The sequence below is a fragment of the Anabrus simplex genome, chromosome 13 (assembly GCF_040414725.1).
Source record: "Anabrus simplex isolate iqAnaSimp1 chromosome 13, ASM4041472v1, whole genome shotgun sequence".
Lineage (NCBI taxonomy): Eukaryota > Metazoa > Arthropoda > Insecta > Orthoptera > Tettigoniidae > Anabrus > Anabrus simplex.
In genome coordinates, this window is record NC_090277.1 from 85,076,169 (window position 1) to 85,092,743 (window position 16,575).

The 16,575-nt window shown below is 37.8% G+C and overlaps 2 protein-coding genes across 3 annotated transcripts in view; one reads left to right on the forward strand and one right to left on the reverse strand.

The window, feature by feature from the left end:
- Positions 1 to 662, reverse strand: part of LOC136884691 (uncharacterized) — a 44,378-nt gene extending 43,716 nt beyond the window's left edge. For both annotated transcript variants that reach the window (XR_010861406.2, XM_067156963.2), the window contains exon 1: positions 620 to 662. The gene's annotated coding sequence lies outside the window, so the exon portion shown is untranslated. The remainder of the gene's footprint in view (positions 1 to 619) is intronic.
- A 1,476-nt stretch (positions 663 to 2,138) lies between these two features.
- LOC136884948 (CWF19-like protein 2) overlaps positions 2,139 to 16,575 on the forward strand; it is a 63,174-nt gene continuing 48,737 nt past the window's right edge. The window contains exons 1-3 of the mRNA XM_067157283.2: positions 2,139 to 2,260; positions 7,440 to 7,649; positions 9,361 to 9,597. Coding sequence (XP_067013384.2) covers positions 2,174 to 2,260; positions 7,440 to 7,649; positions 9,361 to 9,597 — 534 coding nt within the window. The 5' untranslated portion in view covers positions 2,139 to 2,173. The remainder of the gene's footprint in view (positions 2,261 to 7,439; positions 7,650 to 9,360; positions 9,598 to 16,575) is intronic.

Here is a 16,575-nt window from a genome sequence, read left to right on the forward strand (position 1 = left end):
TGCTGCTCGATACACAATCTTTCACTTCCATTATCAACAAATTTACAAGTACGTTAAGTATTATTAGCACGCACAAAATGTGTTCTATAGCACGGTACCGGTACTTCATTTAATAATAATCATACCTTCAACAACCACTCTTCATATATATATATATATATATGCATTGAAACTCAATTAAATAAATAGTCATTTTCTTCTTTCTGGCGTAAAACCTGTATTTGGTAAAACCTAGATGTGCCTGTTCATTCCTCCCCGTCCAAAAAAATGGAATGTTCTTCCCAGTAAAACCCTTCTCGCTCGATATCAATTCAGACATCCTGACTCAAAAAACTAGTAATGAGAAAAATACAAAAATAAACCTGTAAAATCACAATTCGCGAACTTATTTATTAAATCAGTCAATCATTACGACCTATTATATTAAAACAAGCCGGACTTCAAGAATGTACCCCCTTTAACAGCAAGTAAGAACTAGCTTTCCAGGTGATACAAATTTCTTGTAACATGAAACATCACTGAATATATATTTATTTATAAAATTTACAACACAAATTTACATACAAAACAGTGTAGCATTCCAGTCTAAATTCAATACCATTACAATACCAGTACCAACCATTTCCCATTTATCGAAGAGAATATCCATATCCATATCCATATGATCAAGTGCAAAGAGGATAGAATAGAATAGAGATGAAACTCAATGATAAATTTCGGTTCCAAGCCACTTGGCGCTAGTAGTTTTAGTCTCTTTTCCGAGATAGCGCCACAGTGTGCATTCTGATGCAATACCTTAGTATTACTATCAACAGATAGCGCGGAGAATTCACATCCGGGGCAGTGACGCACAACCGGGTATGCTTACGGCTCCTCCCCCTCCTTTCCCAGCCCCTCGCCCAAACGGCGATAATAATGCAGTTCTACTACTTCCATGCCCAATACATTGTAATTCATATATTTTTATTTCCAAGTACTTACTACGTTGTAAATAATGATCTGATACCCCTAGTTCGTATGGCATACTATGTTACTGAGAACATAACCACACACCTCAAAGCAGCTTTAACTTCAAATGAATGATTGACACATTACACAAAGCTGATATTATAACAAATAAGAAATCCCTTCGAAAGCAAGACAACAGAGCACACCATATGCAAGAAAATGGGGTATCACATCAATAACCAAGTACCACATGAAAATAAAAATAACAGAACTAAATGCACTGAGACAGGAAATATATAGAACTACATTAATAGAACCATTCAGCTTTCAGCCCCTGATGTGTACTCAAACAGGAAATACAGGATTTCAGGAGGACTGGCGAAGATATATTTCAAATAAACAAGCACAAGGAGCGAAGATTTACAGCACATACAGCACAAGCACGAGCACTTGGAATTCAAACAACACAAATACTGTAGCATCATGGGAACTATCGATTAAAATCGATATAAGTTCGAACAAGGTTAATCGATTGGGTAAAATCGAATTTGATGCAATTCAGCAATATTATCTCCACAATGCTTGACGTTTTATGACTAATTAATTTGTTAGAAGGGCCCACTGATTGAGGTTAGACTTGAAATACTTGAAATACTTGACTTCGAGACAAACTGCCTTTAATTATTAACAACGCTCATTTCATGCTTACTTGGGTGCCATCTACAGAACGTGTATATAACTATTTACACGTTATGAATGACCTCCAGCGCCATCTAGAAAAAGAGACTGAAACTACCTGAAGCTAACTACAGATTGGAACCAAAAGCCCTATTAGAGTTTCACCCCCCTGATCAAGTGAGCAACAACCACAGAACACCAATATCAATGGTGCCCCAGTTATTCCTCCGAGAAAATGAAATCAAAGACTAGCTTTGAAGATACTTCCACCTATCCTAGGAAGTCGCAACATATCTTTATATTATAGAATTAAATGATAATTTTGTGTGCACACTTCAAATCGTCTCATTTTTCATTTTTACCTCGAATTGCGTGGTATAAAGTAAAAACTCAGTTCAGTTTAATGCTTGTCCCGTGATTAAAAGTGAAAAGAGGGGAAAGACCTGTTTGCATATTCTCTTTGCCTGTTTGTATACATACAAGAAGAAGAAGACCTGTTTGCAACTCTTCTCTTTGCCTGTTTGTTTTTAGTTTTTGGCCTGTGAGAATGGCTTATGTCAATTTTCAAAGTTCCAGAGTTAAGGAACATGCTCGCGAAGAGAAGAGAATGGCTAGAGACCTGCTATTAGAAAAGGTATCGTGAAACGGAACGTGACTGAAAACTTCGCGTTTTTAAGTAGACGCACATCCTCTTTGTTATTGCTCCCTGTCTGTGAACAAAACTGCAGGTTAGGTTAAGTTACAGCATGACATATATGAGTTGTAAATTAAGATTCACCTTGGTCTTGAGCTGTTTAATGTTATGTACAAAATGAATGTGTTGAGTGTTTGCGATTGCTATTTTAAGAAAGAAAACACTTGAACGGTCATTGCTTCCTATCTCATATACCAGAACGAAGTCTAGCCTCTTTTGTTGGGTGAATTCTAATAAACTGAAACACACACACCTGGACAAAATCTAATCCCTTATGACTAGTTTCACTCGGATAGCCTATCTACTGAAAGGAGGCCACATTCCACTATAATTCACGATAATTGTGTTACCCAGATCACAGTACTGAATTGGCTCCCACCATCGAAGGGTTTTACTCAGCCCCTCTTAACGGTAGTTGGAGGGATTATTCCAAAACTTAGAAGAATAGAGGTATACGTTAAAAAATGAGCACTTCTTAGGCCACCCCTATTACCTTCAGGTTCGTAAAAGTCCAATAACACTGAGCGAGTTGGCCCTGTGGTTAAGGGCGCGTAGTGTGAACTTACATTCGGGAAATGCTGGGTTCGAACCCCACTGCCGGCAGCCCTGAATATGTTTATCCGTGGTTTCCCGTTTTCCCACCAGGCAAGACATTCTAGATTTAAAAAAGTAATTTAATTTAGTTGTATCAGATATCATGAATCTGTCCAAGAAATATTGTGCAATAATGAACCATAAATAAGATCCAGAGAAACTGAGAAAAGCCATTAAGGTCTCAATTTCAATGACGGTACTGATCTGCATTTAGGGCAGTCACCCAGGTGGCAGATTCCATATCTGTTGTTCTCCTAGCCTTTTCTTAAATGATTTCAAAGAAATTGGAAATTTATTGAACATCGCCCTTGGTAAGTTACTCCAGTCCCTAACTCCCCTTCCGGTAAATGAATATTTGCTTCAATTTGTCCTCTTGAATTCCAACTTTATCTTCATATTGTGATCTTTCCTACTTTTAAAGACACCATTCAAACTGATTCATCTACTAATGTCATTCCACGACATTATTCCACGCAATTATTAATGGGTAAAACGAATGGCTTCCGTCTTAACAAATTTGAGAGAAGTGGCAGTGAGGATTATAATTGTCTACAATTGACTGATAGCATAAATTAAGAAATTTGACCCTTTTTTTTGGCGCTATATTGGTCCGTATTGACTGAGATCATGAAATTAACGCATTGGGTTAATAATGGATATGCCCCGTTAATATTTATTGTTTTTACTATCGCACAGTTAATTTGCAGTGTTCTCCCCAGAAAGGTTTCATCAGCCAGGTGTCCGGAATGAGTAGCCAGGCAAGAAATAGGGTGTAAAAATTGGATATGATAAAATTTCACTTTATTCTTCTCAGGGTATTAACAATATCAGTACCAGGCGAGTTGGCCGTGCGGTTAGAGGCGCGCATCTGTGAGCTTGCATCTGGGAGATAGTGGGTTCGAATCCCACTGTTGGCAGCCCCGAAGATGGTTTTCCGTGGTTTCCCATTTTCACACCAGGCAAATGCTGGGGCTGTACCTTAATTAAGGCCGCGGCTGCTTCCTTCCAACTCCTAGGCCTATCCCATTGTCCGCCATAAGACCTATCTGTGTCATTGCGATGTAAAGCCACTAGCAAAAAAACAAAACAACAACAACAAAAAAACAATATCGGACACGTAAACATTAAGTGCAAAATAGAACTATTTTAGTGTTATCATAAACAAGACATAAGAGTATTTTGAACTTCATTGCGATTCCACGCCAATCCAGGCACCACTCGCGCACAACACTATGTGGTAGTCACGTTAACATTTAAACTCCGATGTAATTGAGGCAGTTATTCTGACAATAATGAAGATTTGTCATGTAAACAAACAGTTTTACAGCATTTATATTTTGAACACCCAGTGACTCAAATATATATTAATATTATGGAACTAGCATATATCTCGGTTATGTTAATCGGGCGGTCTGTAAAAACGACAGGGCGGTCCGGCCATTGAACAGGTTCTAGGGAGAATACCGATCTACATTAGGGCTTAATTAATGAACGTAGGTTTTCATGGCTCATTGTATTAACATAAACAAATAAATGAACTGGATTAAAGCCACTATATGTATATATTTATTTAATAATAAAGCCAAGCTTTCAGCCAAATTGCATTGGCCTTCATCAGGGCATGTGTAGTTTTGCCTCCGACAGTGAGCAAAGAAATTCTCCGAAGGAACATGGAAGTCATGACCATACTATCCACGGCCTACCCCACTAACTGGTCTCAAGGATCGTGGCGCTGTGCTGTGGTGGTTGGGAGGGAAGTTACTGATTCACCACCCTCTGTCGACAGTTTGAGTGCGACCCTCTGTGCCATGGTGGTGTTATGCATGTATTTCTGCAGTACAGGTCTCCATGTATTTGATAACTTGAAGCCATCTTCCTTGTTGATGTTATTTGCGTGTAGCTGTATCTCTATGGCTTCCCTCACAAGATGAGCATCGAAATCTTTTACAGGCGTGATGACCGTCGCCTGGTCAAAGAGGATTTCATGGTCTGTACTGTAGAAATGTTCTGCTATGGCAGACTGGCTTATAGCGTTCTCCGTGGAGGATGAAAGAGCGACATTCTTTACCGACCTGATGTGCTCTTTCACCCTGGTGCTAACAAGCCTTTTTGTCATGCCATGTGGTTGTGGTTGTTCATAAAGTACTAGAAGAGGAGTGATGGAAAGATCGAGTAAGGTGGAGGGCTTTGGTACACTAACCTACCCAGAGAGAATTTGGAAAAGGGAATGGATGCAGAAGAAGTATATTTTAGATTTGTAACACTGTATGTTTTTGTTTGTCTCGATATACAACACATCACACTACAAACCACCACAAAGAGCGACAATAGTCTATACATCCCTCCACTGAGGGTTGACGTCAGGAAGGGCATCCAGCTGTAAAAATTGACAAAATACGTATAAAATGCCGAACCCAGGTAACTGGGAAAAGACCAGGAGGAGGAGCAGGAGCAGTTACACGCAATAGTTTTTGTCCACAAGATAATAGAAAACAACATCGTTCAAAACACAACTACACTCTAATAACTATGATCATTGATTTAAGAGCTGTGGTATATAAAAAATAATCAGTTTATAAAACTATTTCTTAGCTATCAGTTTGCATTTGGAAGATAGTGGGTTCAAATTCCATTGTCGGCAGCCCTGAAGATAGTTTTCCATGGTTTCCCATTTTCACACCAGGCAAATGCTGGGGCTGTACCTGTCGCTTCCTTCTCACTCAACCCTTTACTATACCTTTGTTGCCATAAGACCTACCTGTGCCGGTGCAACTTAAAGCCAATTGAAAATAAAAGTTATGTTTTTGTCCTGTTGTTTTTACTCCATATCTCATTAGAAAAGCTATGCAAGGGATTATCGAGATGTAAATAAGGTGTCGTGGATTAGAGCAATTGTCACTGAAGTTTTAGGAAGAAGAACCTATTTGTGTGAGCTTGCAAATCACTAAAATGTAATTTGGAAGAGGCACACTGATCAGATTATTAGAATAGGAGAATTTTACAGTGATGTTAAACTGCCAAATAAAGGTGATGATGATGATAACAGTGATGCAAAGAACGCTGGGCTTGCTGAAGTGAGTCCAGAAGAGTCGACTTCGAATCAAGACACAGCAGTTAATCCGCAAGTGAAGGACGAGAACGGAGAAAGGTTGCTGCGAAGACCAATGGGACATGTCTGCGTAACACATTTTCAAGATCTCGCCGAGTAATAAAACCACCCAATGGGCTATTATTGTAATTAAATAATTATGTATTTAAGCTGTATTATTATTATTTTGTTTCAAACTAGTGGCGGAGGGATGCAGTGTATGTAGTTACTTAGTTACGGTTGCCAAGTGATATTCTGTTTATGTTTTTGACCTATTGTTTTTGCTCTATAGCCTATCTCATTAAAGAAGTTATGCAAAGAAGGTTGTTATTGATATAGTGCAGTCTTATACATTGGAATGCAGTTCAATAAACTGTATTGCAATCACTTGAGGTCAAGCCAGTCAGCTTCCAAACATGAATGGATTATTACCATGGATTGACCAACAATCATTTGCAAAGGTCCTTAAAAGCTTTTATATCCCTGTGGGTGGGGGGTAGTAGAATAACATCCACAGTATCCCCTGCCTGTCGTAAGAGGCGACTAAAAGGGGCCGCAGGGGGTCTCAACTTGAGACCCATGGCATTGTTTCCACTTACTTGTGCTAGGCTCCTCACTTTCATCTTATCCAACCTCACTTTGTCAAATCTTGTTCTTTTCCGACGCCGGCCGCATTAGGTTGTGAGGTCTAGGGAGTCTTTAATTTTCACGCCCTTTGTGGCCCTTGTCGTCCTTTGGACGATACCTTCATTTTTTGAAGTGTCGGATACCTTCAATTTTTTCTCTCTGGTTAGTGTTATATAGAGGGTGGTTGCCTAGTTGTACTTCCTCTTAAAACAATAATTACCACCACAACCTTAAAAGATTTTAATGGTTGATGGTGTGAGATTTCCAAGTTTGCGCAGTCTAAACATGGGTAAACTATAAATCTGTGTCCTCTTCCTGAGGTGGAGCAGCTTTTAATAGTCATACCCCCAAGGAAGGTACCCTGCATGTACCTTTTCAACTGTGCCAGCCCTCCTTCGAATCTTAAATTTCTGTTCTCTACCAGGCCTCTGAGGATGTCGTGTAATGGTGGTAATGGACTGGGGTAAATTAATCTGATAGGAATGTCTAGTATTGGATGAATGTGTGGTGTTCTGAAAGGTTAAGTCTTTATGTAAAGTATTAATAGTTTATACACAAATGTGATATATTAGAATGGGACAATAACTAAAGAAGAGCATATATTGAGTCTGAATGAGCATTGCCTTCTTTTGCAGCTTTAAAACACTGATTATATGCACACTGTTATTGTATGAAACTAGGCCATAATTGAAGGTACTTAGAAAAAATGCAACGCATGTATTACAGCATACACTTTTGAAACAGCCAATGTTGAGTTTATTCCATCTCCATTGTATTATTTCTTTGTCTGTACTTCTGATCTCTTTTCAGGCTGAAGCAGACTATAACAAAAGGAAGCAAGTGGAGGAAAGGCGGAAAGAACGAGGAGAAGACAAATGGATTTTGCCATCAGTCGATGCTCGCCTTAAAGCTGAAGCCAAAGAAATGAGGAGGGAAAAGAAGAAGAAAAAGAAGGATAAGAAAGAGAAAAAGAAGAAGAAAAAGAAGAGAGAAAGGAAATCCTCCTCTTCATCTACTTCTGTGAGTTTGTTTTCCTAATGTTTAGTCGTAAAGTGAAGTTCTTGTACATTAATTCCTCTCTGCATTATCATTTCACTTGTAATATCTATTATTTTATTTATTTAGTGTTAAACTAGCTTTGGTGGTGGGGTTATGTGAAACTAATGGAGGAGAATATGTTACCTGTGAGAATAATGGACTTGGTCCTGGAGGGTAAGAGAGAGAGAGAGAGAGAGAGAGGGAGATCAAGGTGACAATTGTTAAACTTATTTTTAATAAGTTAAAGATAAGAGATATGGAGCTAAGTGAGGCCACAGACCTAGTTACAGATTTAGTTAATTCATGGAGACTTGCAGACTGAATGCTGAAAGGCATAACAGTCTGTAATGCAGATGTATGTTTATTTAGTGCATGGGTTTTAGTGCCTAGGATCAGGTCTTAATTATGTGCTCGTCCGGGTGAGATGATGATGTAATTGATAATTTTAAGTACTGTACCTGTTGTTGAAAGTATGAAAGTCTCAAAGTTCCCTTGATAGTTCATATCTGTTGTGTTTGTAGAAATACACAATAACTTGTATTGCACCAGGAGGGCTGTAAAGCTATTTTGTTTTTATGCACAATTGACATACTTGAGTTATTTCCTTTCATTCCAGGTGGAACATAGGGTCTCAACGAATTTCTCCAGCTTGTTCTATCTGCCACCAATGCTTTTACCTCCCTCCATGTCTTGTTAATTCCAGCAGTCTCCCTTTCTGTGGTTCTCTTTCAGGTAATCCTCGGTCTGTCTTGTCTGCGACTACCTTGTGGATTCTAGTCCAATGCCTCTGTTACTTTCTTGTGGTCTTCTCCATTTTCTTATTATCTGTTCCTGTATGGGACTTTGACTTGTGGCCTCCCAAAGGTCTTTGTTGAGATGGTCTTTGGCCACCATATTCTCATAATGTACCTCAAACACCGATTTATAAAAGTCTGTAACCTTTGCTCACTTTCCAGGTCTCGCTTCCATACAGTAACACAGATTTAACATTTCAGTTGAATATCCTTAGCTTCATTTTTATACAAATGTGAGGGGATTTCCATATTGATCATAACTGTGCAAAAGCTCCTTTGGCTTTATTTATACAACTCACCACATCTCTAAAAGCACCTCCATCCTGGCTTACCGTGCTTTGTAAGTAGAAAAATTTCTCTACCTTTTCTATATCCACTCCATCTGGAGTCAAGCTAGAATTGTTACGATGGTTTAAGTGCATTTCCTTAGTTTTTTTGTTATTAATCTTTAAGCCTACTTCTTTAGCTTCTATTTTTAAGTCATTCAGTTTGATTTCCATGTCCCAAAAACATCTTGCAAGAAGACAGAGATCATCCGCATAATCAGGTTCTTCCAATCGGTTATTTAATCCCCACTGAATGCCGCACTTTCTGTTCGTTGCCTCTCTCAGCATACAATCCCGTGTCATGATAAAAAAGATTGGCGACAGTAGACATCCTTGTTTTACTGCAGATTTTACAGTAAAAGTTTCAGACAGCTTCCCTTCATGTTCTAACGACAAGTATATCCATCATTCATTTTATGCAAAATAGTACCTAAATTAATCCCACTTTTATACCAAAATTTAGGATTTTTATTCACCATAAAATAAGACCCGTAGTTATTCATCAGTAGCACTTTATGTTGGTCTCGAGTTTTTGCTCAGAACAGACGTATAAAGATGTCGGGAATGTTTCAGAGCAGTTCAGAGGAAGAGCAGTGGGTCGAGAAGAAGGACACTGCACCCAGCAGCAGAGAGCAGAAGGACCCTGACAAGCCTTCCAAGAGCGCTACTAACCAGACTAAGGAGCGAGATGAGTGGATGAACATGCCAGGCCTCTTTCCCTGCGTCACACGGGATGAACTGAGGGAGAAGACCCGCACAAAATCAGAAGCTGAACTGAAGCGGGAAAAAGAAAAATATATGCTAGACAATGTAAGAAACTCCTTGCAATTTCATTTTATATTTGTAGGAGTGTTATGGTGTATCTGGTTCAAATTTGAGTTTTTCTTTACCCTATTTTGCCAAGAGAGTTGCCCAACTCCCTGTGGACGTGGTTAAGACACCCACCCTCTCGCCTACCCTTTTCCTAACGTTCTTCTGTGTGAGCTTGTTGCACTGCATAAAAGCAGATCTGGTTTAAGGATTCTAGGTCTTAATTTCTGTTGCATATTGATATACTCAGTAGTTTTCTGATGTAAGTAGGTAAATATGTGAATGGGTACTGTGAAACGTAGGACTGGGAACACATTTTATATCAACAAACTGAGATGTTAAGAAAGAAGTTTGGTCAGTGCTCTCAGTATTCTATTTACATTTTGAGTAACTGAGAAGATTTTTTTTTTTTCAATTTACAGTAGGACTACTTCCTTAGAATTATGTGCTCGTCTGGATTCCTTAGAATGTGTAACTGATCACATTTTTTTATTTTATAAAAAAGATGTTCATTTGCTGACAGTTTGGTAAAATTTTCAAGGAAATAGCTCATAAACTGAGAAGGTTGTGTTTATTTCTCTTTCTCTGTCTCCATATTAGGATGTTGAACACTGGCATATACTAACCACAAGGCAAGGGGGTCACAGGCTGTTACTAATGTTAATCTTCTCCATCTTGTATATCTTGTTGGTTGATTTACTGATGTGTCAAAAAATTCCTACAGGACAAAATTTCCTCCTTCTAGACATCTTTGTAGACCATAAGACATCAGTGGAACATAAATCAAATACTGTATTTACTCGTGCATTAGACCGCCTCGCGTAGTAGACTCCCCCCGGCATTTTGGGACAAAGAAAATGAAAAAAATAAATCTTGCATACAAGACCCCCCAATGTAATTCGTCAGAGAAGAACAACGATTCCACTTCAAAGTGGGTACAAGCCTTACTGCAGCTCCAATGATATCACACAAATTTTTGAATAGTTTTGTCTGCACGACTCGCACAATAAAAATGCGTCAAAGTCATGCGGTACATCTGTGTTTCGTAGTTAAGAAATATCGTCTCCGTAGCGTAGGCATACTGCAGCTGTGTTGATGTACAATTAGGTGAATAGTTTTATGTCTGACCTACGCAATTAAAGCATGCATCAGTCATGCTGTACGTCTGATTTTTGTAGTTAAGAATGTCTGCCAGCGTAATGGTTAGCATAGTTAGCTGCTGTTCTCGGAGGCCTGAGTTCGATTCCCGGTACCATATTGCCAGAGATTTAAGAATGGCAGGAAAGTTGATATGCGGTAAAAATGGTACATGCAGCTCCCCTCCATTGGGGACTGCACCTCCTCGGGATGAGGAAACGAGTTTACTAAGTTAAGAAATATTCACGTTTGTTGCTATTAATATAGCAGGTGAGATCATTAACAAAGTGATCGTTTAATATCCCATAACTTGGGCCAATATAGCCTACATAATCTTTGGAGAGAATTAGGTTTAAAACGTGATAAAAACAATCCAATCATAACTATTGTTTTACTCACCCACGTGCCTAAATAATAATAATAGGATTGATTTTACGTCCCCACTAACTACTATTACGATTTTTAGAGACATTAAACAGAACATACTACGCGTTAAGAAAAAAAATGGAGGTAACGAACATGCGAAAATAAATGTTATGATAATAAAACGTATTACCGTCACACCCGTAGATATCCGTAAATACGACAAGCTTTCCTATTATTTATTTTTATTCTTTCCATCATGAAACATCGACTCTAGCCAGGCACTTAGTAGCATACCTAACCTAAACAATGCGGTCTCTCATATCTCAGTTACAGCTGTTTAGGTAAATCCTGATGTGATAAATGTAGAGAACAAGCATGAAATATACCTAGAAATCTGACTTTCAATAGACACAGTTATCCAAAGAATGCTTCCAGTCACTATGTATTATATTCAGAAGTGCAATTCATAACACATGCTAGTTATCAGCTGGTGGGTTGGCACGCTTTTTACAGCACGGCTTTATTCAGAAGGGGTGGCTTCTGATACACACACACACCAGCTGGGAAAAACAGAGACCCTCTCCAGACACCATTTGTGAATAGATTCTCACTGTTTGGACTCTATAGTCGGGAAAGAAACTATTTCTTAAGTTGCAAAAAGACGGTATCTCGAATTCTCGCGATTGCCGTGAAGGTGACGTCATTTGGAATGACGACGCTCCAGTAGCAGTGAAGTTGGCGGCACAAGACGACGATAATTCAAATTAAAGCAATGATCAGGTTTACTGTGTGGTAGGCCTACTGCTTAACTGATAGACACAAATGACTGCCATTACGTTCTTGCGTATTAATATTGCATAATACGATACTCTTTCTCTACGGGGTTGATTGTAGTGAGACGAATCTTTTTAGCAAGTTTTTACGACTGCATGCCCTTCCTGATGTCATCCTCATCAGAGGGGTTAATGAGATGAAACAAATGACGTGATACAAGAGTAACTGAAACTGACTATATTTCATGCCTGCCAAGTATTCCGGTATTTCCGTAAAATGTACGGATTTTGAGTGTGTTTTACTGTTGTATGGATGAACAACGTTATTGTACGGATTTTGAATATCCGCGCTTGGTTTCGCTTTCTGCGGTCAAATCGGATTTGTTTGACTTTCGATAGTAGCTGGTAATATACGAGAGGCAGTGTTTGAAATTTGACCGGTAATTATTGATTATCACCATGCTTTCGTCACCTGTTCGACCTCAGCTGCGACTTCATTCAATGAGATGTTTCCAAACAAGTAGCAGGCTGCGATTTTGAAGAAAAGAAGTCTGTGAAAGGTAGCACGCTGTGAATTTATTTAAAACAACTTTAGTAACTGCACTGTGCTTAATAGCAGCTGAAAGACTTTGTTTGTGTGCGTGTGTAACATCGGCGGTAGTTCTGAAACTCGTGGAATTATGTGACGAATTTCTGAGCAATTTAGTATTTTTAGTGGTGTTCGTAATGAATTCAACTAAGAAACTATATTATCATTCTTTTCGGGAGGCATGTTCTGCTTAATTTCCTTGTTTTATACGATCATGCAAAGTGTTCCTAGTGTTAAATGAAAACAGATGAGCACTCATCAAAATGTTACTTTGTGTACTAAATTTCAGGGGTGATCATATCATACACAGTAAAACCTCGATGCTTCGTTTTTCAGGGGGCGGGGGGAAAATGACGACAGATGCGGAAAAACGATAAATGTGGGCGGCATAAAAAGTAGGGGGAGAGCAAAATAATAAGATACGGGTACTCTATTGGGACATTTTTCGTTATGTAAATTTATTATTATTATTATTATTTTAATAATGGCTTTACAAGAACTTAGGAACACAGACCAGGACCCAATTGAATCAGGAGGTTATCGTCTCTACAAAGGACCTCCAGGAGAAAGAGTAATGAAGAATGTCCCTCAATTTGGTGTAGGTTTTCTTGTTCATAGTAGCATAATAGACTCAATTGAAGAATTTTCTTCAAAATCTTCGAGGATGGCACTTCTAACAATTAAAGTAGGGAATAAAACTTATACTTTAATAAATGTCCATGCACCAACAAATGACAAAAACAATAAAGATAGAGAAGGAGTTGAAAACTTTTGGGAGGAACTTGATTACATATTAGCGAAGATCCCTGATGAGCATATAAAAATCTTACTTGGAGATTTCAATGCTAAAATAGGCAGAGAAAAGAAGTATTGCACAGTTGTAGGAAAATGGCCAGCTCATAAATTAACGAACAAAAATGGCCAAAGATTAATTGAACTTTGTGCAGATCATAGACTCGTTTTGGAAACCACCAGATTCATGAGGCGACCACATAAACTTATGAAATGGAAATGCCCTAACGTAAAATTGGGAGAGTTTCAGATTGATCATGTTGCCATGGATAAAGATTATCATAAAGAAATTTATAATGTCAGAGTCCTCCGTGGGGTAGACATTGACTCGGATCATTATATCTCAAAAATAAAAATCAAGTTAACACCAAAAAGGAAACACAAACATAATCATCTCAAAGCAAGGAGAAATTATGATCCCAGTTACTTAATAAATAATAAAATATATTTAGAGAGATCCAAAACACCTTTAAATGACAAATTAGAGACAATGATCAACAAACTTAAAACCATAGCTGAAGAAATTGCCCCAATCAAAAGGAGAAAGAAACATGCGTGGTGGAACGAGGAATGTGACAAAGCAATTCAAGCAAGACACAAGGCATGGATAAATGATCAACAGAGGAAAACGGAAAAATCTCAAGAAGAACTAATTAATGCCAGAAGACAAACAGCTAAAGAAATTAGGACAATTAAAAGGAATTATCAAAAGGAAATGCTTAGCACTATAGAAGAAACATTCAATCAGCATAAAACAAGAGACTATTACAAAACATTCAAGCAATATCAATCTAAATTTACCCCTCCCACACTTATGTTAAGAAATAAAAATGGTAAAATGGCACACAATAATCAGGATAATGCTAACATTCTTGCAGAATACTTTAAAGAGTTACTTAATTGTGAGGATCCTGTGGAACATTTAGAATTTGATCCTAACCCAAAAAATAAAACTCCATTACAAAAGATTATACCACCAGTTTACAATGAAGTGAAAACGGCAATTAATGCACTTAAAAACTACAAAGCAGCAGGAGAGAATCAAATAGTAGCAGAAATATGGAAGAATGCTAATGATCAGACTATTCAAAACCTACATAAATACATCATTGATATTTGGAACACGGAGAAGCTTCCTGAGGAATGGAATACAGCGATAATCCACCCGCTGCACAAGAAAGGTGATCGCTCCGATCCAAATAATTATCGGGGGATATCCTTACTTGATATTACATACAAGATTTTATCCAAGATTATATACACAAGAATCCAAGAACAACTCGACCAAGAACTTGGAGAATATCAGGGAGGATTTCGACCAGGTAGAAGCTGTCCAGATCAAATCATTAGTTTAAAATGGATAATGAAGCACCAAAGAGTTCGAAGTAAGGGTCTGGTCATCACGTTTGTAGATTTTAAAAAAGCATACGACAGTATTCATCGTGACTCATTATTAAAAAGCCTTAAAGAATTTGGCTTACATCAAAAACTTGTTAACCTCATTAATATGACTTTTAAAAATACGAAGGCAAAAGTTAAATTTAGAGGTGAATTATCAGAATCATTCACTATAAGAACTGGACTTCGACAAGGAGACGGACTTTCACCATTGTTATTTAATTGTGCATTGGAGAAGGTTATGCGTGAATGGAACAAGAAATGCCAACCAACTATCAAGATCGGTAGAAATATTAAACTCAACTGCCTTGCTTTTGCGGACGATTTAGCATTACTTGCAAATACAATAGAAGAGGCTAAATTTCAAATTGAACAACTAGAAATTATAGCTAAAAAAATGGGATTACAAATTTCATTTGAAAAAACAGAAATGATGCCAACTTTTAAAGTTGATTTACCAGTTATTCAGCTGAACAGTAATAAAGAGATTAAAATTGTTCAGAAATTCAAATATCTTGGGGAAATAATAACATGGAACACAAATGAAAAAGAAGCAATAGAACACAGAACAACTAAATTTAAACAAGCACAAAGACTTACCTGGCCAACCTATAAAAAAAATCTCTTTCGATAAACGCTAAGCTGAAACACTATAATTCCATAGTTAAACCAGAGGCAACCTATGCTAGTGAAACTTTATTCAAATTAAATGTAAAATCTACAACAGACAAATTACAGAAAACTGAGAGAAGAATTCTTAGAACAATTATTAATAAAAAACACCAAGTTGATGGACAGTGGAGATTGTTGCCTAACAACATTGTCTATCGTGAATGTGAATCAATAATATCTACAATGCGTAAAAGAAGAATTTCCTTTTTCTGTCACATATCAAGATTAGCAGACACCAGGATATTGAAACAACTATTCGATTACTTTTTGAAGAATAAAATCAATAATAATTGGTTCAAAGAAGTTCAGGACGATTTGGAAGAGTTGGGTATAACTCGGCAACAAATCAAAGACAGAAAAGAGAAGAGGATTTTGAAGAACAAAAGCATAAGTCTCAAACTAAAAGCAGTTGAACGGAAACAATATACTATATCGGACACACAAAGGGCTTCCAGGTCGGAGAGGATGAAAAAGTTCTGGGAGAAGAAGAAGAAGAAATTAACTCAAATGTATTGATTTCAGTGCTCCAATGTGGGCGTAAAATATGTAAATAAATAATAAATAATATTATAAAAACAACAATAATGGTGCGTGGCCTCCGGAGCTGGGTGCAGGTCTTTCGAGTTGTCACATGATAGACGATCTACGCGCATATGAAAACGCGGCCCTACCTAAGATTAATTATAATGTTTAATTTGGCAAACAAACAGCCCCAGAACCTTTTGAATTCACCAAGGAAAGTTAAAATCCTCGACCCAATCCAGACCCCTTGAACAAAAGGCCAACAAGTACTAACCATTTAGCTCATACTATACCTAACGGTATAAAAATATTGCAACCATGATGTAGGCCTACGAGATGAAAATAAAAAGCGCGACTTTTACGCCGTTTCACTTTACACATTTCGTAATAATCGAAAACCATTATGTTTAGTTCTCTTATTGCAAATTAAAGATATATGTGGATATTATGGCAGTAACCTGTATTTAGGAAAAGATTCCATAGACCCTTTGTGAACGATGGGTTAGATACCCAACACGGCGCGGCTCCTGCAGCTCAGCTCAGACGTTGTCACAGAAGTTAGAAATTCAATGCGGCGCGTCTCGATCAATGTGGGAAAATTATGACCGAGGACAAATCATTTTTCGACGATCGATGCGATAAAACAATAGTTCGAGAAACTATAAATGCGGGGAAATTTAACATTGGTTTATATGGAACATTTTTGGGACCGAATAAATTGAACGATGA